The sequence below is a fragment of the Thunnus albacares genome, chromosome 10 (assembly GCF_914725855.1).
Source record: "Thunnus albacares chromosome 10, fThuAlb1.1, whole genome shotgun sequence".
Taxonomy (NCBI): domain Eukaryota; kingdom Metazoa; phylum Chordata; class Actinopteri; order Scombriformes; family Scombridae; genus Thunnus; species Thunnus albacares.
In genome coordinates, this window is record NC_058115.1 from 12,641,432 (window position 1) to 12,667,031 (window position 25,600).

At 40.5% G+C, this 25,600-nt stretch overlaps 2 protein-coding genes and 1 long non-coding RNA gene across 5 annotated transcripts; 1 reads left to right on the forward strand and 2 right to left on the reverse strand.

Moving 5' to 3' along the window:
- Positions 1 to 2,680: 2,680 nt before the first annotated feature.
- On the reverse strand, positions 2,681 to 9,470 carry LOC122989794 (tumor necrosis factor ligand superfamily member 13B-like). 2 transcript variants are annotated; one of them, XM_044362799.1, is made up of 6 exons: positions 9,232 to 9,250; positions 9,019 to 9,106; positions 8,837 to 8,893; positions 8,407 to 8,753; positions 6,368 to 7,386; positions 2,681 to 6,194 (listed from the first exon to the last, which is right to left on the reverse strand). In XM_044362799.1, exons 5-6 carry the CDS (start codon positions 6,455 to 6,457, stop codon positions 4,311 to 4,313), a joined length of 1,974 nt encoding a protein of 657 aa, XP_044218734.1. In that variant the 5' UTR covers positions 6,458 to 7,386; positions 8,407 to 8,753; positions 8,837 to 8,893; positions 9,019 to 9,106; positions 9,232 to 9,250; the 3' UTR covers positions 2,681 to 4,310. The 2 variants fall into 2 exon arrangements, with proteins under 2 accessions (XP_044218734.1, XP_044218735.1); XM_044362800.1 differs by lacking the exon at positions 2,681 to 6,194 and having other exon boundaries at positions 6,719 to 7,386; positions 8,407 to 8,551; positions 8,641 to 8,753; positions 9,232 to 9,470.
- Positions 9,471 to 10,666: 1,196 nt separating this feature from the next.
- Positions 10,667 to 22,324, reverse strand: eda (ectodysplasin A). Of its 2 annotated transcripts, none has more exons than XM_044364189.1 (8): positions 21,847 to 22,324; positions 15,108 to 15,207; positions 13,114 to 13,152; positions 12,616 to 12,786; positions 12,233 to 12,267; positions 12,050 to 12,101; positions 11,317 to 11,441; positions 10,667 to 11,004 (listed from the first exon to the last, which is right to left on the reverse strand). In XM_044364189.1, the coding sequence occupies exons 1-8, from the start codon at positions 22,186 to 22,188 to the stop codon at positions 10,744 to 10,746; spliced, it is 1,125 nt and encodes a 374-aa protein (XP_044220124.1). In that variant the 5' UTR covers positions 22,189 to 22,324; the 3' UTR covers positions 10,667 to 10,743. The 2 variants fall into 2 exon arrangements, with proteins under 2 accessions (XP_044220124.1, XP_044220123.1); XM_044364188.1 differs by having other exon boundaries at positions 11,311 to 11,441.
- Positions 22,325 to 22,450: 126 nt separating this feature from the next.
- LOC122990734 lies at positions 22,451 to 24,089 on the forward strand. Its single transcript, XR_006405468.1, has 3 exons — positions 22,451 to 22,826; positions 22,970 to 23,013; positions 23,210 to 24,089. It is a non-coding gene; the product is annotated as an uncharacterized LOC122990734 (long non-coding RNA).
- Positions 24,090 to 25,600: the final 1,511 nt, after the last annotated feature.

The window sequence follows — 25,600 nt, forward strand, 5'->3', positions numbered from 1 at the left end:
CATCCAGATGACACTCAGGTGGATTTGATCTACTCATCAGAGGCTCAATAAAGTAATTCAATTTGCAGTCAGTGTTCACCAGTTTCCAGCTGATCATTGCTTACTAAGTAGTATTGTGATCATGGGAAACATGGCATCCGAAATAAATGAAAGTGTTAAAGTCAAATTGTTGTTCTAAGGAAAGAGGGGCTTTCTCAGCATCAAATCATGGCAGGACTAAATGTTACTAAGTGGGCAGTGCATGGAGCTGTAAAACGCTTTGCAGAAACTGGATCAGTTGTATCTAAAGCATGATCAGGCAGACCAAAAGTGACCACAATGTCAGAAGATCAATACATCAAGCTGAGAGATAGAAAAGCAACTTTATCATTTTGCTAACTAAAGAAGACTCCAATCAGCAAAAGTACTGTTAAAAGAAGGCTGTCTTGTAATCTCAGAGGATGAGTAGCAGTTTCCAAGCCACTTCTCAGGAGGGAAAACAAGGCCAAACGCTTAGGGTGGGTTAAGAAATACCAGCATTTCATAGTGGATGACGAGAAAAAAAGTCTAAAACCCAAACCCTACTTACTGATGAATCCAAGTTTTAGATTTATGGCAGGAAAAGAAGGGTGTATACAAGGAGAGAGAATGATACTGCAGTGTATCAAACTGACAGTGAAACATGGTGCTGGGGATATTCAAGTCTAGTGGTGTTTTGCCTACTCTGGAGTTGGACACCTGCACCAAATTGACAACATCCTGACCAAGGAGAAGTACCACTTCATTCTTCAGAGACATGCTTTACCCTCTGGTTTACATCTTTGTGGAGAAGGAATCATACTGCAGCAGGATAATGACCCCAAACACACCTCAAAACTTTGCAAGAACTACTTGAAGACCAAAGAAGACCAAGGAGTCCTGGCTGTCCTGGACTTTCCTCCAGTCACCTGACCTCAACCCCATTGAACATTTATGGGGGCACTTTAAGGCTGAGAAAGCCAAGCATCCCATACCAGCTCGAGTATATGCTGTCATTAAAGCAAAAGGGGGACATAGCAAATACTAAGATATTCTGAAATTGATGTACATTTTGTCAAAGATTCAACTTTTCAATCAACTTGTTAAGCTGATATTATCACTTGTAATGAAAAAAATAGTATTACATTCGAAACAAATGCAAAAAAGTGTCTTGACTAGTGGTCTCAGACTATTGGACCCCACTGTATGTGCACAGTTTGACACTGGGAGGCTGTTCTCACATTCATCTGCTGAAAGTGGGACGTTTCTCTGTGCTCAAGGGGTGGACCTACAAGCATGATTTGTGCCATCACAAATAGTTAGGAAGCCAATCCTGGTCCAATATTCAACTTACACAAGTGTGATGTGGAAACTTGAAGGCACCAGTGCACTGAGAATGGACATTACAGTGAAGTAGGAGACATCTTGTGTCCAGCATTTAAACTTCTGAAATGAAATATATTTGCATTTTTATAGATTCTGGAATTTTTAATAAGAGAAAAGGAGTAGATGCCATTTTAAGGATTTTAACAAAATAATTGTCTTAATAATAATCTTAAAACATGTCTGGAGGGGATCTTTAAAATCACCTAATCTGAGTTAACAGTGCAGGTCATGAACTCTTGTGATAAAGGAAATCCACAAATAGACCATGAGGGACCTCTGGATAGGCTCAATTTAATCCCACTGGGATGTAATGCATCCCATCACATCTAATTATCTGTGGATTCACACAGTAAATCTGCCTTAATTACAGGGATGGAGTATTTTACTGGTACATCTGGTCAAGGGTTGAGGAAATTAAGACGGCCTCTTATAATAATGCTTTCTTGGGAGCATCTTTTACATTGACCTCGGACCCTATATTACAAGAGGTGAACTGAATAGTTCAAAGAAGTTTCCTTTAATTATTATACTCTTGTGTTCAGTGGATAGAAACAGGAAAATTGGAAAACAATTGAGATACTGTCGACCTATTGTAAGGGATATAATTAGGGTGATTTCTGTATTATGGATCATGGTAATGTTTTCTTCAATCAAATGCTATTTCTACCAAGACTATAGTTATGTGTTAGGTGGGCAGATTACAATGTATTTAGGGTCAGCATATTTCCACAATGGGAAAATAAAACAGGAAATGGAAGCAGAAGAAACAGCTGGATGCTGAGTAGTTAGGGGATACTTTTTCAGCAGAGGAGATAAATCTGAAAACAGAAAGGATTTTCTTAACCAAGTGACTTGCTATACAAGAATCAGATATCAACAATGTAAGATAAAATGATCTTTATTAAGAAATATGTCCATAGTTTCATGTTTAATTGGACAAGGGTAACAGTCCTGTAAGGATGGGGTTTACTGGAAATATAGTTAGCCTAGAGCAGTGGTTCTGAAACCTTTTCATGTCAAGAACCCCTAAACTGACAAAAATTAGACCATGGACCCCCATCCGATAAGATTTTGTCCCAGGATCCCCCATCTGATATCTGATTTTGGCTTTTACATGTTTTATTACAGAAAGTGTATAAAACCCATGACCAAAATAGTCGTACATTATGTCATTGTGTTACTTATAGATGGAATTATAGTGAAAATAAATTATTCCTCTTTTTTGCTGGGGACCCCCTCAAGGACCCCTGGTGGTCCCAGAACCCCACTTTGAGAACCACTGGCCCAGAGGGAGAGACTGCTGGTAATGTTAGTTTTCAGTACTTAGTGTTATGTGCTAACAAACAAGCTGTTGCTATAACGCTTGAATGCCAGCTACCATTAACCACCAAGTAGAAGAATGAATACAATTTGCTATTTGCATTCCTATGGTTTTACTAATACTATCCACACAATGTTCTTTTCTTTGAGTGTTCTTTGCTTGGACTTGTCAAGCTGCTACTTGATCTAGTACCTAAATCTTGTGGGTGGGGCAAGAAAGACATTTCCTACAGTTATATTGCTCAAGAGCCAGATTGATAGGCATCCTGGCTCTTTGACACTAATGCTGGAATCATAGACCTAAGCCCCGACTCTACCCAGTGGACAAAGTGGTAATGGGCACAAGAATTTCAAAATGGCACTTCTGTGTCACTTTAAAGGAGAGGGACAATAAAAGGATTGCTCAACAGGATATCCTCCTGCAACTGCAGTTCCTCCTCCATGCACCCTTATTGAGATCATAATAAAATCTGCATTTTACATCTGGAACATGCTATTTTTCACCAGCATTAAGGTCATAATCATTGTCTGTGTATCAATGGGGTGAGATGAAATTCAAAGTGAATTCATATGTTGTTAGTTTAACCTAATTTCAATGATTATGTGCTACATAGAGTTGTCTTATTTTCTTCTTTCTCCTAGATCCAAACTCAGTCAGTCAGATTATTGCGTTAGAATGCACCTCAAACTGAATGCAAGCTAATCAATATCCAATCAATATTTTATGACTTTGTGGAATTCAAGTTGCTCAACTAAAAACATAAATTCACAAAAACAGAAATTCTTACCCACCCAAACCTCAGCGATTTATTTCATAGAAAAAGAAACTGGGATTCATATTCTAAAATAAAGGCTGTTGATGAATAAAAATTCTGTTTATTATGTACAGCATAACTGTTGCCAGATTTACCACAACATTTGATGACAGTCTCTCAGGGTCAGTACCACATAAATCATGCATAACAAAACACAAACAAATGCAGATAATGATATTTATAAAAATCAATCTCATATATATATATATATACACACTGTAAAATAAGCTTTTTTTTATTTAGTATCTATGTTCATAAAAGAACTCTTACAAGGTCCCTACTTGGCGTTGGGTTGAATTGTTCAGGAGCTCTGTCCTCATTCTGGGGAATGTTGTGCAAGCCTTCACAGACGTCATACAAATTTGAGCCAAGGTTAAAGTTTTAGTTGCAAACATTTCACAATGAAGAATGGGCAAAACAGTGATTTGGCACGCACTGTAACCAAACAGCTTGGGAGTCGATAAAGCCAAATTTAATCACAATATTTCAGCTACTCAGGTCGCACAGCGTGATGCATACCCCACAGACAAGTAATGTGCAATGAAATCAAGTCTTCACTGCATTCTTCATACTTCTTCATTGAAATTGTAAAACAGGTACAGCCTGAGCAGTTATTAGACCCCACTGTTGTTTATAGTGAAACTAGTCATGCAAAATGACACTCAGGAAATATGCATCAGTGACTGCAGTCTGTTCTCCAGTTTCTCATTTGGTTTGTGTACAGTATATACACTACATATGTAACCCATATGGAACAATATACACAATAAATCAACAAAAACAGATTTTATATCACACTATGCCTGGTCTGTGACTGCAACACACTTTTCTGGTAAATATGATGAACACTGTTACTATTACAGTTACAATTGAAACAATTATGATCATTTGCACAAAGTGAATTTCCTGCGTTTTTGTATGAAACAAGCAATACATTTCAGAACTGTTCAAATACTCTGTGACCATAATGTTACTAACACTTGTGAAGCATTCAGCTTGACTGATGTCAGGCAGTTCAATCTGCGACTCATTTAGGATGGTCAGCCATTTACTGTCACAGCAGTTAAAATAGTTCCCACTAATGTGCATCATATTGAGGTGTGCAGATAAAGCAAGAATCAAGGATTGGTTTAAAGACACGAAAGCATTATTTCTTATGTCGATTTCTGTCAGGGGTGAGCAAGTCAAACTGCTGGGCATGATGTCCAGGTTGTTGTTTGATATGTTCAGCTGGGTTAACGCTGGCATACAGGGGAAAGATAGATCAGAGCTGGTCATGTTCATTTCACTGATAGTCAAGGACTGAAGACTTTCCTGCACACCCGCTAGTGCATCCACATGCATTACCATATGTGGATTTCCTGCAAGGTTGAGGGAAACCAAAGAGGTTTTCTGAAATGACTTTGTGTGAAGCATCTTTATGTTGTTATCCTTAAGATTGAGGTGTTTAAGAGTCCTTAATTGATCAAAGACGACGCAGGATGTGTTGTGATTTATTTGCGGTGCTGACTGAGAGCTTGGCAAATGGTCCTTGGGAGAACAAGGCTGCACAGAATTGTCTTGCAGATTTAATGTCTCTAGTTGTGTGAGTGTCTTGAGGAAGAGAGGGGAAATAGATACAAGTCCATTGCTTTGCAGGTCAAGGTACTTTAAGGAAGAAAAGGAAAGCTGACGATCGTATCCTGATTCACTATCATTTCTAACATTCCAGATGATGTTTTGAACACAGTTATGACTGAAATTCAGTGTTTCTAAAGACGAGAGAAGGCTCAAAGTCTCCAGTGGGAAAGATCTGAAGTGGTTATAGCTCAAGTCAATATGAACCAGTGGCATCAGCCTCCAGTTTGCGTGTAGGTCATTTTTCTGTACTCTAACGTCACCCTGACCTACAATCTCATTATAAAGAAAATTGGCTTCTGACACAATTGTTGCCTCTGCATTCAGGGCACCAACCATGTTATTCTGTAAATGAAGATACTTTAAACTGTTCATTTTTGGAACAATTGGGAAATAAAGTAGTTTGTTATAGCTCAGATCAAGAATTTCAAGTCTGTACAACTGGTTATCTTCATGTGTAACAAAGAACTCTACTGAATTTCTACTGAGATTCAGATATTTAACTTGATGTAATTTAAAATCACAGATATGGGCAAGATTATTTTTGGCCAAGTTAAGTGTTTCTAAGTGGGTCAATGGCTCGAATGTGCCCTGGTCAATCGCTGATATCAGATTGTCATCAATAGTAATGACCCTCAAACTTTCACTTTCTTTGAAGAAGTTGTGTGTAAGACTTGTTAAAGCGTTACCGGTCATCTTCAGTTGATCAAGAGACGGTTTGTTTCGGAGGTACAGCTCCACCGCATTATCACTCAGGCCGTTCATTGATATATCCAAACTCCTCAGTCTACTGATGGATTGGAGGGCTTTGCTGTTACTGCCAAGGTTGTTGTTCAGCGCATTTCTGGACAAATTCAACTCTTCAAGTTGAGCCAGGTTTTCAAAAGCCCCCTCGGAGATGAGATCCAGCTGGTTGCAGCTCAGGTCCAGCTGCTCCAAGTATGGCAAACCAAGTGTGTGCAACTGTCTGATGAAGTTATTGGACAGGTCTAGTTTTCTAAGCCTCACATCCAAATCCAGAGGGACAGAAGAGAGGTTGTGGTTGTTCCAGGACTGCTCCTTGAAATGAAAGGAACATTAATCATAATCAAGGAGTTAACCATGGAAACGAAGTCAAACAACCTGCACAGTTTTTTTTTTAAGATCGCAAAACTAGTAAAGGTTCAACAACAACTGAATACATTGCAATGCTTTTACATATTTAGCATTTACATTAATCATTTTAAGCCTACCTTTGGATCACCATATGTTAGTCCAGTTGCATAAATCTCATGGCTGAGTGACCAGAGTAGTAGGAGATTAGAGAACATGTGTCTGACCATTTTCCCTCTGTTGCCTCTGTTAAACTGTACCACCACTGTTGTCAGAGCTCACATACACACTCACATACACACCCTCTTATAGCCACGCTTCATAAAAAAAGAGAGGCAGAAAACAGCTGTGGACACCAGATAGGCATTGTGGATACTATATTTAGACAATCAAGGCTTGACCATAGATATATCACATTCTATTAAGCTTTGGGAATTCTAACTTGGTTAAAAACATTTTTTTAGATAAAGATGGACACGTTTTTATATAAATTTTTCTTTTAACATGATTTATTTAAACATTTACAGTGTTGAGGAGTTTCGTGTCAACTGGAAAACACCTCCTCCTGAGCGATATAAATTTACACCATTGTTTGTTCCTGACAAAGTCTTAGGAAAACGGAAACCATTCTAAAATAGACAAGAGGAACAAATAAACAGACAGACAGTGAAGAGGTGGAGCTGGAGGGAAGCCCCCAACAAGGTATAAAGAGACATGTTAAAATAGGCTGATGAAAGGAGGTGGTAGCACACATAAACAATGTCAGGAGATGGCCGTGCAGGTGGACTAACTGAAAGAGACACTTGAATGCTTTAAAGGATTTCAAAAAAGTAACTGTTTTTTTTTAAACACTGACAGATAGGATGTTGATTTAAAAAGTTCGTTATGTCTCTTTCTGAGCTCCCAAGAGGCTGCAATGTTCAGTTTTCCTGCTGCTGTCACTCCATCCTTTATCAGCATCCCCTCACACAGCTCACTGTCAGCCTTCTATATCCTGCGACAACCAGCTGCGCAGTTATCGTCTTCATGCTTCATGCTTTGTTTCAGTTCAGCTGTATGACACCAAAAAATGTTGAGTCTGCGTCCATGGAGATCAGGGCTTGGGGCCTGTACGGTATCACCAGTTCTAGCTCATCATCCTGATGCAGCTGCACTATGCCTATAACAGAGGACACATATTGTACAGTTCAAAAAGAAGGCACCAGAGGAACACAAGATGGGTGACAAATTAGATGAAAAACAGATATGATGTGTCTCAGCGAGGCCACCACCAAGAGCTTCGATGCTCTTTTGATGTTCTATTGAGATTGAACACAAAAGATATTCCCTCATTTAGCAGCTTGATGATGGTGTTGTGAAAGTGCTGTCTGACACATTGCTACAAAATCTCTAAGGTGTTAATCTAGTATGAGATCTAGTGACCGAGAAGGCTGTAGAATATGATTTACATCATTTTCATACTTGTCAAACCACATCTGCAGTTGTTTCTCCTCTCATTATTAAGGTTTTTGCTTGAATTTGTCACTGATCTTTACATCGTTATTGAAAGAAAGCTGCCATTTGAACCTACAGTTGTACATACAGACAGGCAAGGCTGCATGAGTTAAAGGAATAGTTCAAGATTTTTCAATTTTTTCGCTTTCAAGCTGAGAGTTAGATGAGAAGATTTATACTTTCATGTCTGTACAGTAAATATGAAGCTACAGTTAGCCTAGCTTAGCACAAAGACTAGGAATGGGGGGAACAGCTAGCCTGGCTCAGTCCAAAGGTAGGAAATTCTGCCTACTAGCACCACTGAAGCTCAAAAATTAACAGATCATGTCTCCTTTATATATAGTACAAAAATCCAAGTGTAAAAATGACATAGGCGATATGTGACAGACTATTTGTGGGCTCTCAGGGTAATGACAAGACTCCAGGAAGTCACTGTTGGTGGCAAAGAACATAACCACCTGCACAACCACAACGTGTCATTTTTATACTGCCTTTTTTGGATGGATTAAACAAATAAGATATATAAGGAGTGCTGGTAGATGGATTTTTCTAGCTTTTGTCTGAGCTAGACTGCCTGTTTCCAGTTTCTGCTCTTCACATTTACCATAAGCTCAAAGTATTCTCAAAATGTCAAACTGTTCCTTTAAACAGCCTCAGTTCAGGCCACTATTAGTGCCTTACTGACCTGCAGTGTAGCACGTATTGGCAGCAGTTCCATCGGGCATCTCTTGCAGACAGCGCAAGAGCTCTGTTGAACCTCTCCCTGATGTAGCGGAACCCCAACTTCGAATTACATGTCCCATAACTGTGCTGGGGCTTTTGAACAAAACCTGTGAATTACACAGAACATTAGCAGAATAGTTGGAACAAATCAATTCAGTATCAATTTAGTTATGCTTGAGTTACAGTGACACAATACTTGTCCAAACACCAAGTAATAACCATCTTCTTGGACAACAATTCTGTTTTCATTAGCTGAAATTGCATTTCCTTGCTGCGCAGAAACTGTCCAAGGGATCTCTGTTATATTTCCTATGAGAGAAGGCAAGATACACTTATTCAAAATAATGGCAGACAGTGCAATGTTAAAGCCAAAGATTTGAATTTAGTTTTACCTCTTATGCTTGGCTGTTTGTTAGTATTAGCTGTTAACTGCAGAAACGATGTTGGAGCTGGCAAGAGGAGGAAACAAACATAATACTTTAATTTTATTAACTTAGCATATACTGTTTATGGTCTCACTACCAGATTAAACCGTAACTAATGGAAACATTTTCAGTTCTCAGCTCCAACCCACCTCTGCAGCTGCCCTGTTCCCGTTTTACTCTCCTAGAAGATATCTTCAGAGAACTCTGAGCTATTTGGATAGTACTTGGCTTTATGTCCTGAGAGAAAACAAAGCATTAAGAGAAAATGTATTATTGCAGCGCTATCTGAATAATCACTAATGGCATAAATCTCAGTAGTACAATGTCCAAGATGACTCCATCCTGCATAATCAGTGACATACCTCCCTTGTTTTAGACATCTTGGCCATTTTCCCATTGACTCCCTCAGAACGTGGCTGATTTAATTGTAGAATTATATCCCCTTGGAGTTTGCGAAAATCATTTTCTAAAACACTGGCTCTGTGCACCAGGAAAAGACTAAGACAAAACATAAATGCCGTTAGTGATAATAAAGTATTGTAAAGCATACTGAGACTTGCAGACTCATGTCCTCATGTTACTTAAATGGGCGAGGTCACACATCAGTTAACCCCGGAAACCTGAAATGTTCAGTTTCAAAATTTGCTTCTAAATGAGGAACTATCTTCTCTCTGCTTCTCAAGATGGAACTCATTTGGATTGTATGAAGGTTACGGCCAAATTTGCCATGTATTGTGAAACTTCCTGTGAAAGAAAAAGCCACATTTTAATAAAGACAAAGGCCTCACTCAAAGAACATCATTTGTTCTTGTCAGTACTTGTGCCAGCGGAGTCCTATATGAAAGAGCAGTTTTAACCTTTTAAATCAATACCACCGGCTGCACAAACACAAAAGACAGACAAATGCGTTTAGACAGAAAATGAAACATTTTAATCCATCAATCAACTCCATTTACAAAAGTATATCCCATTTTATATACAATATGTACAGAGACATATAAACAACTCTCATTTTTCCACATGGATTCATTCATACGGTAACTAAACAATAGCACTGTAACAAAACATATCACTGATATTCTGCAGGGATGCTGTAGTGCAAATGTGCGCAAAATATATAGTGCTGTTGCTCTGTGAATACCTTATAACTCCAGTTTTAATGGATTTTAATCAACTTTGCATAGATACCTTTATACTTGCACTGAACCTTTATATGATATTTTAATCATTTTCTTATAACCCAGGGGCATATGGAGCTTTAAACCCCTTCTTGTTAAACCATAACTGTTAATATAATTAAATTAATTAAAAAATCCAAGTCTAAAAACTGAAAATAAAACATTTGGAATAGCTGGTGTGTTTGGAGATACAAGATTATCATTCAACAGCACTTAAACATATGTAAATATAAAGTATCTGTCAGCGCAGTGTCCTTCCTTGTTATAAAGAGAGATGCTGTCTGTGTTGACACAAAATGGTGACTATAAATAGAAACATTTGTTTGATGAGTAAAAGGACATTTGGCTCATCAAGGTTAGTCTCTTTGCACAGAATCAAGGGCAGCAGAAGCGCAACAGTCCATATTGTCTTTTTTTTTTTTTAATAAAGAGCTGTGAAAGTGAACAAAAGTCACCCAGGGGCTTCCTCAACTTTATTAACCCGGAGGATTTAAGTATCCTCTTGACGGGGTCTCATGGGGCAAGACTTGGGCTGGTTGCTTCTAAACACAGATCTAACCAATTTATTGCTCCTACATCAGGCAGGATGAAAAGACAGTATGACTCTGGGCTGATTTGACCGTCGTGAGCAACGTTTCAATTTTTTTTTTTTTTTTTTTTTTTTTTTTTTGCAGAGGGCTGGTGATTGTGTAGTTATCAGTTCTGTCCAGCAGATGGAGCCTCTCCAAGTCTGACACTTCCAAGGAAAGTGGTGTGGTTGGTCATACTGATGAGTGTGTCCTCATAGACTATGCGTATGGAGATCCTCTGGCCGGCGCGGAGCAGGCTCACCCCAGCCGTGTAGCAGGTGTTGAACTTGCGCTGGCCCGTCTCGATGCTGCAGGTGCAGCGAAGGAACGGGTTGGAGTCCACCATCACCTCGTAGCTGGCAATGTCGGTGAAGTTGAGGTAGTACACCTGGTGGAGAGGGGAGATATAAAATTCACAGAAGACTGAGAGGGGTAGTCAACACAAGTCTGCATAATATTTAAGAGCTCATTCAAAGCTGAAACAGCTGGAATATCAGAGTAGCCAACAAGGGTTTGAGTTATAGGTTCACATTTAGCCACAGGGAGCGGGGAAAGAAAATATGTCATATAATATAACTCAAACATTCACGGTTAAGCAAAGCAAACAGCTTTTTAAGCTTAACTACAGAGAAACTGCCAGTTCTTCTGACTCTGAACTGTAAATTTTAAGAGTTACGTCAAGGACCGTACTCACTTCTACCTGACTATATATGAAGTAGACACCATCCAGCAGCACCTCTAGCTCTCCAGAGCGAGAGTGCATTTTAAACACACGGTGATGGATGGACACCATCTTCCAGTTCCTAAGGATGCCTTCAGACAGATCTAAACATGTCACAACAAAAAAAAAAAAAAGAAGAGGCAAACAGTCAACATAAACAGCTTTGGCAGTGTTTAACCAGAACTCAGCGTTCACAGAAATAAACCTGCTAATGATGCTTATACTCAGATTGACAAAGTGATGCAGCATGACCTGAATGCGCCTGCATGCTCCTGACCTTAGTTAACACGAGTCTGATTCATAATATAAGCCTATAACTGCATACTAATCCTGTAATAGCTATAAATTTACTTAAGGGTTACTATAGTCTTACATGATATTATAGTAAATACTGGTAGCAATATTTAGCAATCTTAACCATCAATCACAGGTCATCAATCGATTGTATGTGGTTGCATTAACTTTCTATTAAGTTGAATAAATAAAGACAAGAATATCTTGAAAAATTACAAACACTTCAACTGAATGTCAACAATTTCATAGTGTGTATATTTTTTCTGGTGTAATTCTGTGGTTTAGCAGGTATACAGTTGTAGCTCTTTGACAGAGAGGGCACTGACAGGGATTGAGCACATTCATTATCTCGTGTCAAACACTGGCTTTGCACATGAAAGTGGTGAAACTATAAGTGAACACAGACAGAAGGACCCACCTTCTCTCACTTGGATGGTTGTTTCCTGCCCTTGCAAATGGACCACTGCGGGCTGAAAAACAAAAAAAAGATGTCTGGTGACTAATCTGGATACACAGAAACATGGGAGAACAGCTGTTTCATCTGGGAGTTTTGTGTGGGATAAAATTTATCTCAAATGTTTTAATAGGTGACATACTCTACCTGGAATTCCTTTGTTTTCGTCTTGTCGGGAACTCCTGCAACAAAAAGAGAGACATGATAAAATTCTGGCCTTCGACACTGCTGAGGAACAAAGTAGGGATGATGATTAAAACAAAACAAACAATGGCATAGCTTACAGATAGATCACTGCTATCGCACACAATGTTTGACATCCTGCATCAGAAACTGTCCCTGTAAAGGCAATGAGTTCATTCATTTTGACAACTTGAGCCCCCTTCCAGTGTGGGAACATGTCTGCATGCAGGCAAACACTGTAATCTAAGAACAAATCTCTCGACTCGTGGGTGTTTTCGACTTCTCTGGCTTGAGTCTTTTGGCTATCTCAGTGCGTTAACGTGTCACTTCTATTTTAGGCTTTATACCTGCTGGACCCTGAGTGCCTGGAGGTCCCTGTGGCCCGGGAGGTCCAGGGGGTCCTGCAGGCCCCACAGCATGGTTTCCTGGAATACCGGGGATTCCAGGGATGCCCGGTGGCCCCTGTGGACCCGGGGGACCAGGGGGACCAGGGGGGCCCGGTATAGACCTTTTCTTCCCTGAGAAAAGAGAAAGCAAAATGGTTGGCAAATGAAAAAAAACACCTAGGCATGTTAATCTTTTGACAGTCAAATTTATTTTTTTATAGCCGAAAATCACAAATTTGCTTCAAAGGGACTTTACAATCTGTACAGACTGTAAATCCTGTTATTAGAGAAGGCAAGAGGCCGACTTTGAGAGAATTCTTCACTGGACTTCACTTTTAGTGAATATGGTTATTGGATTTTGGATGACAGCTCACTGATACTTCCAGAAAGTAGTCAGCAGGTAGCAGTCTAGTCAATGACCAACATAACTGAAATTTAGGCAGAATTTTTTTTTATTACCTTTTTTCTTCTCTTTCCTCTTTTCCTTTCCAGTCGATTCTGAAAGAAATGAAAGCAGTGTGATTAAGCTTTAAAATGGTCTCCTGAACAATTATCATCTCAGATAACATCTCGAGTATCCAGATCACTGTGTGTAGGTATCCTAAATAGGCTAAAATAACAGATTCAGATGTTCGGCACTGAGCAATGCAGTGGAGGTATGTCAGTCTGTGGTATCTTCTAGTGTAGTAATTTGTAAGTGTGGTTTCACCTCCTCTGTATGAACAAGTGCCTTAAGCATTCACAGGCAGTGGAACTGGAGAAGATCATTAGAGAGATACTTTATCCTGCCAAAATCCTTTTCTTTGAATTAAGCCCAGATGGAGAATGCAGATGAAAGTGTGTGTACAAGTGTGTGTGCGTGTCTGCATGTGTCTGTGTGCGTGTCTCCCCCTTTAAAACCATGTGTATGTGCGTGCGTGCGTTGACGTTGGTAGGGCATCTATGTCAGTGCTTGAAAGACAAAATGCACTAAAGTGTGTGTGTGTGTGTGTGTGTGTGTGTGTGTGTGTGTGTGTGTGTGGGTATGCTCCGTGTGCAGCTGAAGAATCCTTTTCAAAAAGCCGTCTCGCTGCTCTTGTGTTTACCATGTCATTACAACTACAAAGGCCATTTAACCTTAAAACCTCACAGTTTGAGTCCCCCTCAAACATATGGCCAGTGTTTCTCCTCTGGCTAAATGACTGGATGCATCCGCATAGATTTCTCTTAACGAGCAGCCCTATCTGGAATCTGGTGCCCGTTAGGAGTGCCGAGAACGCACACATACGCACACACGTGCAAACACGGGACACACACATGCACACACACAAAAAACACACATCTAAGGCTGAGATTACAAAAGCCTTTGTCTGTGCGCTGAGAGCAGAGGAGAGACCTGGGAATGATTAGTGTTTAGAGGCTCGGGACTTTACTGATTTATGTAGAAAGTCTCAAAGGTGAGTTTTTTCTTCTAATTTAAACACAATCACTAAACTTCCCCCCAAGTATTCAGTGTCACGCCACAGACATTGGAATGCCTTGTGATCATGCTGCACTTGTTGCACTCAGACATGAAACTTCAAAGGCTGCGCTTTTTTATTTGAATAGCTCACATTCTAAACAAAAACTACAAAAGCAAATTCAGACATATTGGCCATATGGTTTTCTGTTGAGCTATTGATTATGATAAATCAATTTGGTGGAATTAATGAAAGCCATCAAAGTCTCAAGACGACAACCTCCTTCAAAAATGGCCACCTGGCTCACTAAAACAACTGCATGTTCTATGAAATGATTCGTTTGAAGTCTTATTTTCTGATGGTTCAGTCCTGACCGATAACACAGTTGGATTCTTGAGTCTATATCTGCCTACTTGACAGCTACAAAAAGATATTTCGGGGACCTGGTATTATTTCGAGACGGGGGAAATCAACACGGGCTTCGCTGTCTGTTTCAAATTGGTGAAACCCTCCAAAACTCCTTGTTGTCCTTGTTTGCTGTCCAAGTAATAATCAATCCCATTCCATTTAATCTCTTGCTCTATAAACTCAGCAACATTATGCGGTGGAGCTGCTTTGTTAAGTAAGCACAAAGCAGTAAAAAATCAATTCCACAAAAAGTGAGAAACCATTAACAAACTGTTTTCGAAATTTAAGAGCGTTAAGCCCACCATAAGCCTGTTATTTACACTGTACCGAATCCCCTCCAAACAAACACGGGGTAAGAGAAACCATTGCTCAACAGTTGACCAGGCTGTTGCCAATTACATATCTGAAAAACACACTGACGCAGGTGCACCAGAGAGCAATGAACAAACATGTTTGTGCTTTTTTTTAAGTATTATAAAAGTATTGAATTTGGAGTTTGAGGCCTGAAAAATATGAAAGGCGAGAACTTGAAAAACTTTGAAACTCAACATATGACTTCTGTATCAAAGTGTGAGGAGAAAAGACTCAAAAGTAGTAAACCCGTACCTGTTTCTGGCTGCTTGCCGGGACTCCTTTTCGATCGCTGAGTTATGCCCCTGTTGTCCTCTGTGGCATGGAAGTCGCTATTTCTGTGCAGTAACCTCTCCTGGTGAAACACAAAAGAAATTTTAATGAGTGTCCAATATTCACAAAATTCAAGAGAGCCACAGAGACTCTCCTGTGAGTATTAATGCACCTAAAGACCACCTAATATTAATTCTTTGAATCAAGCTGAAAAGGAATAAATGATACAAGTTTTTGAGAGCGAAACCAAAACTTTCTATTCTTGGGGTATAATGTTTGCACAGAGATAACTTGGGCCATTTGAAAAGATGTGAGATGTCAGCCAGCACATTCATTTGTAGCCAACTCATTGTCTGTCCCATTGGGGCTGTAACCTATCCTGTAACCCAAGTCACTTTTGTCTGTGTTTCTGCCGTTTGAGACAGTCACCTGGACACTGCTGCTCTAAAATTCACCTTTTTATACAAAAGGAGGACATGAATTGTGGTTAATCTGAGAGGAATACCCATTCATATGGCACCTGGTCCCAGCCCTATTCAGGGGTGCCATGAATAAGCCAAAAAAAAAAAAAGAAGAAAAAAAAAAAGAAAGAGGATCTGATGTAGCTGGTCTGAGCTCATCCCTAAAAACAGGAAAAGCTATGCTGCAGTGGTGGGGTGTTCCCATGGGCCAGTATGTGGTGGGACAAAACCGCACGCCTGTGTTCTTATGTGACTGGTTCTGGATGACCTACATTCACCGTGAACTCCGTAGGACGCGCTGACCTGACTGTAGCACATTTGGATGTGACCGGCTCTGACAGGAAAAACCTTTCGTGCTAAGCGCTCGGAGTTCCTGTTAAAACGTGGATTGTTCAAAGTCACATTCTGTTAGAACAGCCAGTTTGTGATCACATCTTTGGAGGGTTCCCAGAAAAGCGATAGACAAAGAAACCCAGCACTGGAAAACACAACTAGACCACCCAAAGCCTTTCTTTTCGTCGAGCCTCGCAATATACGAGATCACTTTCGGTCACACTTTGGAGTGTCAGCATAAATAATGGTAAGAGTGCGAGGCATAAAGGCTGAGGACAAACGACCAGACGACTTGTATTGTGCTGGACATCTGCTTGGAGTTTGTGTAACAGACTTCCCCCGAGCAGTGACACGTGCAGCACCTTAGCATGGATCAAAAGATAGTAAATAATGATGTATCATTTAGACTTATGGCTGCGAATGAATCAGACAAGCTTATTGACAGACACTTTGACCTCTTTTTTTTTTTTTTTAGACGGGGGGCCTCTCCCACTTGGGCACAAGATGACATATTCCATGTTTCCATCTGTGACGCTCGAGTTAACATAGTTGTTAAACCCCCGATGGCGAGAAATCTCCTTCTCCTCAAAAGCAGCGTGAACTCCCAGTGCCTCTTTGTGTGGTTTCGAGCAGAGCCACTGAAAGACCATAAGAAGACAGACAAGAAAAGTTATGTTTTGAGTTTTTTTCTTTACCTCGTCTCAGATGTGGGAACCCCCTCCTGTGGTGAGGGATGAGCTGTATCATGTCAAACACCCCCCGCCGGCTGTGTTGGGCAAGCTCAAAGTAGTTAAAGTCTACATCCCTGACCAGCTGCCAACCATGTCTGACCTTATAAGCACGGGAATTCCAGCCCGATGGAGGAGAATGTGTTGGAATGGTTTATCGACACACAGACCTCCAGATGTTCCCGCGAGCAGCGACGTTTGCTGTTCATTTGGCGCACAGGTGTCTCCACATCTCCTCTCCAGCTGTTGGCATATAGGGGGCTTTTACCTCTCAAAGGATTCTAGATGTATATTCAAGCATATGGCGTTACACTTTCGTCTGTTCTGACAGCCAAACATGATTCAACAGCCAGTTTCTGGCCCGAGATTAAGCCCAATCAGAACGACAAAAAACAAACAAGCAGCAATCTGCTAGGCTACTACCAAGCCGGTGCGTCTGGTGTTTTAGATGAAGGCAACAAAGTAATTTAAAAAAAAAAAAAAAAAAAAAAAAAAGTTATTCCATTATACGACTACGAGAAATGGTTTTGTATCCTTGTTTGCTTCATTTCACTTCATTACAACATTTACAGCCTTCATACCCTTCAAAGGCGCGCAGAGTTACAGTAAATCAGGATGACAGCGTGTTGGTATGTATGCCAAGTGCCAACTATTGAGTAAACCATTCTTTTTCAGCACAAGGGGGGAAAAATGCTATTAATTAGAGGGCTTTCAAATCTTCAAAGCGTGGGGGGGTGCTGTTGCGCGCAGAAGACGCGATTCCCTGTTGCTCTGTGAGGATATGACTAAAATTCAGTCACCCTGGGGATGTGTAATTTTGTGATCACAAGACTCTTTCTGCCCTATTAACACTTAGTATAACAAACGCCTTGTATCTGCACCAATTTCTGACCTTATACTACTGAAATTCCCTGACAATCTTAATATTTAGAGCTTATTGTGGGGGGAAAAAAAAACAACTTTCTAATATTTCATCATGATGCCTTCAATGCGGTTTCCAAGATGACATTTTTCTCCACAAATGTAGCAAATCCAGTTGTACTGACGTCTCTAAATCTTCGACTAGCAGTGAAAATGAGTCACTAAACTGCATTTGAGAATGTGAGGTTACAAAGTTGAGGAGGTGAAACTGAGGGCTGGTGGTGGAGGGTAACAGATGCACACAGAGAGCGACTGGGTGCCCGTCACTGCTGTACTCACTTTAATGGCATGTTGAGAAGGTTCATAATACTCCTGTGATTCACACTCCTGGATGGAAGAATGACAGCGTGTTGTTTTCTTCTTAAATATCAGAAAAAGGAGTGGTCATACCTCAGCCAACATCTCTGACAGGCCATGTGTTTTGAACCGTGACTTGGGTAATTTAATAACAGCATCCATAGATTGTCATCTAGAAAAGCTGTGGAGCTTCAACCTAAGGGAAATGTTGCCTGTCAGCACCCAGTCACACTTCAGATTGTTGCAACACTGCTGGCAAAGTGATTTCAAGCTGAAAGCCGTGAATGCCTTGAGAATTTATTATTATGGTAGATGTTTGTGACTCTGGACTTAATCTTTACTGGGCGTCTACGCCATCTGTCTGTCAAGGCAATTCAGTCTTCTATGGAAAAGTTTGCAGCCTCATATCTCTGATGTTTTTACCTCCTCTGCCTTGCACTTTTACGACACTCTTGTCCATATTGATTAATCCCAATATGGAGGCTCGCTGTATCTGTACATATGATACTGCTGTTTTAACTAATCATGCACTGGTCACAATTAAAGTAAATGTGGGTGACAGCCCACCCTGGCGCCCCAGAGCATGCATGCTGCTGAGGACTTTGTGTCCCATCAAACTGACTTTTTTAATAGCCGTTAACTAGACTCCAGATGTTTCAGCATCTGTTCTTTGTGAGACTTTGAAGGCATACATCAGAGGAGAAAATTATTTCATATAATGGTTATAAGAAAAATGTTAGGCTGAAAAATAAAACGCTATCTGAGATAACACCATTAAACATTCTGTGGAATTACTTTTATTATGTTTTACTTGCAGAGGTCATGTGATTCAAAAGGTCAGACTGACTGAGAGTGACACTTGCTCTTATTCAGTGTTGCCCTGCATCACAATTTAACCTCAGACTAGAGAGCAACACACACCTGGGAGGGGCTTTTTTTTTTTTTTTTTTTTTTACTGTTGGGAACTGGGGAGATCTGCTGGACAGCTGGGATTTACTGCCTTGCTCAAGGGCATACCGCCTGTGAGTGTTGAGAGAAAGACTTGTTTGTTCGCTTGGCCGAGATCATAAATGACCAAATCATCTGCTCTCGTTAAGAAGCAACTACATGGTTCTGAGAAAGTGTGAGATGTTATGTGGGATGTAATTTTTAACTGCATGCCCGTAATAAATGAAGTTACCAAAAAGTGTCTGTTTTTCCTGCGCCTTTCTTTGTACATTTACCTGTTACAATGACTGTAAACCTTTCAAGTGCGGCCAACAAAACACGCTTGTTGTTATTTTTGTATTTTCATCTGAGGAAACGAATTAAAGAAATTTTTATAGACATTCTGACAGATATAGATAGACCCAAATTGTGTTATATTGTTTGACAAATTTAGTTTGACAGCATTCGCTGCTTTGCCTCAGATCACTCCACAACCCCAGTTACAAGCAGTCCCTGAGCTGTTCACAGAGAGATTCTGAAAACTGATTAGAGACTTGTAGTATTACATCTTATATAGCCTAGATTCCTATCTGGGAGTTTTAGCTGTAATCACATTCTTCAGATCAGGTGTGTGTGAATAAATTCAGCCAATTGCTAATGTTTTTTTTTTTCTTTCAGTGAAGGCCTGTAAACCAAGTGATGGGTGGTGGCTGAAGTAGAACAAGACATAAATAAGATAAAATGTATTAAAATGTCACCAAACTGGATCAAATGTTAAAATCTGATATTACTGCACTAAATTAAAATACATTAATTATTAAACTAATAAATTTGCAGCCTGAATAAACACAAGACAGTGTTTTCATTTTTAAACCGTAACATTAAAACAGATGCAAACACTTTTGACTCATTCCGTGAGTACTTGGAGAAGTTTAGATATTTACAGCTTGAAGCTGATGTTCATTTTCCATTTTTTTCCAATTAGAGGAACTTTCATCCTCCTTAATATCATGATCTCAACCGAGCAACAGTTCTCTTTGAATTCTGTTTAACACAAGCCGCTAAAGAAGAGAGTGCTCTTCACCGAGGATGATTTATGTTCAACACAGACCAATATGTTTGAGAACTACCAAACACCATCTGACACGCACTAAATTTGGTGTGCAAAGCTGTTTTTACATGATGAGAAGCCACACGACTTGTCTTTCTCAGACTATAACTCAACCACAATGTGTACTAAGTCCGTCTGACCAGTGGTTACACATTTCATTTCCACTGACATTGACATACTAGTGCTATATGATGACGAAGCCTGCGTGCTTTATGTCTGATGTATGTCTATGTGGTGTATGTTTGTTCCTGTACCTGATTGTTTCTGCTTTCCGTTGTTCTCTAAGTGCACTTTCATATTCTGTTACACTTGTCTGTATACCTGCACATCACATCAAATTTCACTAATGCCGCTGAGGTGGCTTTGATGAAGACTTGTGTGAAAAATCCAATAAACAATTTTAGGTCTACAAAAGATATTCTTCAAAGGAAATGTCTCGAAAGCTAACAAGTGCGGCCGCTGCATCCAAATGCCACATCCTCCTGTTTCTCCAACTATGTAAACTGTGGGATGTGTAATCAGAGTTGTTTAATGCAGACATCTGGCAAGGACAGCATCACAGCGCTGTTAAATATTTACAGCTGGGCCACAGTCTTTCACCTCATGAAGCGTCACCATCTGGATTGAATACCAGGCCCATCTCACTCGCCTTTAACCAGGGAAACCACTACTATCTAAAATAAGCTTAGCAAAGGACACACAGAGGACTAAATGAATAGGCTTAGCTTCCCACTTGTGAAAGCAAAATGTTACAGTGCAAACACCAATACCAGTAATAGAAACAGACCTGCTGGATCCTGATAATGTTTCCTACAGAGAAAACAAATGCCTCCATCCTAAATAACTTGGATTCCTCTCAAATTGACGGTCCTTCACAACTAAACGTCCAGTCGATGCCCCACACAGAGGATCATTTTCTCTGTAAAACAAGGTTACACAACTGGTGACATATGAGATAATTGAGTAAGCAATGCAACCTTGAGACCGACACTTGGTCTCTTTGTTTTGGGGAAATTAGGGAGTGTGTGGTGGTGGTGGTGGTGTGTGTGTGTGAGTGTGAGTGTGTGGGTGGGTGGGGATGGGGGGGGGGGGGTGCTGTTGCCAAAGCCACAGACAACACAATGAACATTCAATCAGCCCACTGCCAGAAAAGAAAACACATGTGAGACGAGGCTGGCTCTGCTCCAAGTACCAACTGCCCCATCTAAGTCCTGATGAATTTACATCAGCCCTTGGGCTTTGCACCTGCTGGTGATCCAGTTAATTTTCCGTCCACCTGCTCCAGCACATTGACTGACCTGTATCTGTGAATCCAGCTGGGCACACTGCCTAAGTTTTGAGCATCAACCTCTGCCTGTTTAGGGGAGAGCTCTCTGGAAACAAGACAAATTGGTGTAAATGTGGTTTGATTAGGGAAAATATTTCTGAAATAAATGAGTTAACTGAGTTTTTTTTTTTCTTCCTCAATAGCTTGTTTTATGAAGAGCAAATTAACACCATACCCCTCTCTCTCTCTGTCTCTCTCTCTCTCTTAACTTCCTTGATTATGCCTCCCTTGGATGGTGTTTACCTGAACCGGAGACTTTGGCCAGGTGACAGACTTAAAGCTTATACCTTTGTGCATCTTTGTCCAAGAGGCGGAATCACGCACACGGGAGCGCTAATTCAAAACATATTTGTCTGGAAACTGAGCTGGCAAAACGTCGTGACAGGCTACTGTAAAATAAGTTGCCCAGAAACATGCCATGACAGAGCGCAGACACAAAACCTGACACCGTGATACGGGAACAGGAGGACTGAGCGGAGGTGAATGAACACGAACAGCCTCCGTGTGAGGAATGAAAACAATGCCGCCTCGAAGAAGCTCTCTTTAGTTTGCTGTATTTCAACTTCTTTTTTTTTCTTTCTTTTGTTCTTCTTTTTTTTGGATGTGTTTAAGTTACCTCATGACCCTCTCCGCCGCGGCTGCTGCTGCTGCTGCTGCTGCTGCTGCCGGAGTCCAGTCGCTGGTGGCCGGGCGAGAGCACCGCCGCCGGGTCAGCCAGGTCACTCCCCGCAAGTGTCAACATGGAGTCCCGCTTCTGGTGGATAATTTCCCTTTTGACTTCGTACCGCAGATCCAAATAGCAGACGAGGGTGACAGCGTGCAGAGACAGCGACAGCAGGAATAATCCCAGGAAGACAATGCTGCTCCTACTCCTGCACTTCTTGTTGCACGTGCAGGGAGCTGCCCTGGGCATCACTTTGTCCGGGAAATCCTCCGCAGATGAACCATCGCATGCCATTATCGGACAGAGCGCGAGTCAGATGCTCTTTATCTCGGCATAATCAGCTCGTTTGTCTCGCGCGGGCCGCGGCTATTCATTTACGTGGAGACTCATAGGTGAAGCAGCGGCAGGTCGGCGCAAACTTCTTGGAGTATCTGTAGTAACAATGGAGACCCGCCTACCTCTTCTGTGATTGGTCCGGGGCAATTACGAGCCAGACAATCCGGGCCAGAGGTTGGAAGGGGGGTTGGGGGGTTGGATGGACCAGGTGCAGTAATAGAGCGACACCTAATGGATGAACCGAGATGCTGCAAGGCCTGTGTGTGTGAGAGAGAACGAGAGTGATGATGGGAGAGGATGTTGTGAGAATATTCCGTCTTTATGGCGGTGTGTTGTTCACAGTGTTGTGTGATTATTACTCAGCACATTGCGGCAGGAAAATACATTTCATAACCTTCTTCAGTGATTTATTTTCTGTTTTGCAAGTGTGAATAGGGAGGGGGGTGGTCACTGATGTAAAGTATATTGTTTACGCATGTGTTTCAGGCTTTGGGAGTGCAATTTTTCATTGGTGTACTTTGTTTGGGCACTTTGTTTTGTTATGCGGGTGGCGCATGGAGCGATGGTCCCGTGTGAAGAATTGATTCAAAAGTCTGGTAAATATTGCACAGTTGTTGTTATTTAAAAGGAGCAAGTGGTTCACATCATATCATGGAAGAGTGGGAAAGTATTGCAAATTATATTTTTATACAGACTACACATTATATAATTATGTTTAATTGCATCTGGACCTTGTCAGCCTGAGTGATATGATAGCCGGCCTGGAAGAAAGTCAATGTCACGGTGAGGTCAGCACCACTCTGTGTACAACACCATCAAATACTCTAAACACGTGTAACTCAGCGGGACTTGGGGAATAGTTTGACATTTGCATTACCAGGAAAGCCAGCTGAGGACAATGCTTTAACGAGATTGAATGTGGCACTGTGGTTTCTAAATTTTCAACATCCAAAGCCAACCTTCATTGTGTTCCTTTCAGATGCAGACACTTTGATCTCTGAAGCAAGGAACCAGAGGTAGCCTGTGGATCAGTCCGTCCTTGAGCCTTGAGATGATGAAACCAGTGCACTGAGCGCGGCTGAAACTTGGGGCTTGATGGATCACCGCCTAAGATTAGTTTTCGGGCAAGTGTCACAAAACATCCGTCTTTATTTCTTTGGGACAAAACCTGACATTTGCGTGTACTTGACCTACGGAAAGGTACACTCTTTCATAATATGCGCTTACACTGACAGACACTGAGTAATTCCTGGTTTTCACTTGATATCGTAGAGGAAAATAATTGAGAAAGATGACTTTTGGAGATCAGAAAAAAGGGGTATTTCATCATTCTGAAATGTTTTCAGCGTGAAGTTGATTACTGTAAGAAGATGAGAATCTATTACTATATTTCTTGGGGTTGATTCTGTCCTGACTGCTACTGTATCACAGTCTATTTCTCCTTCATTCCTCATCTGCAGAAAAAAAAGTGATTCTAGTCAGCTGCCACTGAAGGGCAGCATTGCCAAGCCATAAATCAATAACACTGCATACCACTGTCCTGTTGAACTTGAACTTAAAACATAAAACAGCTTCATTTTGGTAGATATTTAAATAACATCTTGTTTTTTTTTATATTCTGTATGTATAGCTTTATATAGTTTCTCTGTGGACTATTGATCTCAACCATCCTCCCTCTTTTTCTCTCCCGGGAAGTCATTTCTCTATTGTTACAGTATAAGATAGTGAAATCGAAGAGAGAAAGGCATTCAAAGTAACCCTCATAGAGCCTGTGAGTAAGGGCTCAGCCTAAGCATGTTTGCTACGCTTTTCATCCGAACAGCAGCCACAATGACTTTGAGAAGCAGATAATTCAGGACTGGAATAGTTAGGCACATACATTTCCTATTTGTCATGTTTTTAGGTTAGTATAAATATATATATATATATATATATATATATATATATATATATGAGGAATTGCTTCAGGCTATTTAATCTATCAAGTTTCTTTTTTGAATCATTTGGCATTGTGGAAAAAGGAAGTTAAACACCCCTGAGATAAAGGTCAAACTCAACACAATGCCACTATCTGCTGCCTCACTTCAGACAACAAATATAACTTTAAAGCCTGTGACAATTAAATGCAGTTTTGTCGTGATTTTTTGGCATAGAAAAGAGCAGGAATAATTCTTATAACATCCCTCTGGCTTAAATGCAGCGTTCATAAATGGTGTGCCACTCTATCCTCTCTGAGCTTATAACAAGATTTAGAGGCTTTCCCTGCCAGATGATAGAGTTTTGCAGGAGGAATAGGCACTCTTAGATTTTGCCATGGAGAGTTGAGTGGTGGGCTGAGGCTCAGGGTTTCAACAAGCTGTTGGAAGATGCTTGGACTTAACTAAGGAGGTGCTATCCGTTCATTTCTCCTTTCCATCTTGACATCTCCTCTACACTTTGATTGATAAAAGTGCACAAATTAAAATCGACTTCCAGTTGCCATTATAAGGAATCACATATGCACTAAAGTGATTGATAGCTAATAGAATGATACCATTACATATTACAACAAATTGTTTTTTACCTCCACCATCCAGAACATTACCTCCACAGAAGTCATTGTATAATTCACCTGCACATTGGATTGTGCAGGTGTAACCTTGGCTAATTGATATGCTGTGGCATTTGATTTCCTACCTATAAATCTCCTGTAAATTGGACCATGTCTCCCATTTTCCTGAACAATGATTAATTCACTCTCATTGTAGGTGTCTGTCTTTAGAGTCCTTATCAAGATTGGACTGCTATTTCTCTCTGCCTTTCTTTTTGTACTGTGCGGCTTTTGTGCCTCCACCTTTTTCTCTTGGCTTCCTTCTTTTTGCTGGTTGCTCTGCAGAACTCAGTATAGAAACACATTGGGTAAACTTAATTGATTTTTTTTTGTTATTCCACACAGAATTGGCTTAGTTAAGTGGCCTTTGTCTGTTTTCTCAAGGTAACTATGTTCAGGGGAACCGGTAAACAATACAATTTTGGAATTGCACTTACTCATTAACTTTTTTGTTTTATATTATTCTGGGGGCATTTACGCTTTATTGGATAGTGAGAATGTATATAAATACAAGCAGGAACCATGAGGTGAGAGAGAGGGGTATGACATCTAACAGGAATGAGCCAGTGAAGTTGTGGTTACATGGTATGCATTTTAACCACAAGGGTATTCATTAACTGTTTTAACTGAGATATTTACTCGTCATCAGAGGAGAGAGAATTTCTCATATCCTATACTTATGTAAAAGTAGTGGTACAGTGGAAAAATACTAAATCATAAGTAAAATTCCTGCATTCAAAATGTTACTTTAATAAAAGAACAGAAGTATTACCAACCAAA

Bases quoted from the DNA above. Each gene is read 5' to 3' on its own strand.
- LOC122989794 (XM_044362799.1), bottom strand. From the start codon at position 6,457: ATGGTCAGACACATGTTCTCTAATCTCCTACTACTCTGGTCACTCAGC. The intron at 6,195-6,367 runs GTAGGCTTAAAA...TTTCATTTCAAG, and splicing joins TAACATATGGTGATCCAAAG to GAGCAGTCCTGGAACAACCA.
- eda (XM_044364188.1), bottom strand. From the start codon at position 22,188: ATGGCATGCGATGGTTCATCTGCGGAGGATTTCCCGGACAAAGTGATG. The intron at 15,208-21,846 runs GTAACTTAAACA...GTGTTTCACCAG, and splicing joins GCGGCGGAGAGGGTCATGAG to GAGAGGTTACTGCACAGAAA. The intron at 13,153-15,107 runs GTACGGGTTTAC...CATTTCTTTCAG, and splicing joins CGGCAAGCAGCCAGAAACAG to AATCGACTGGAAAGGAAAAG.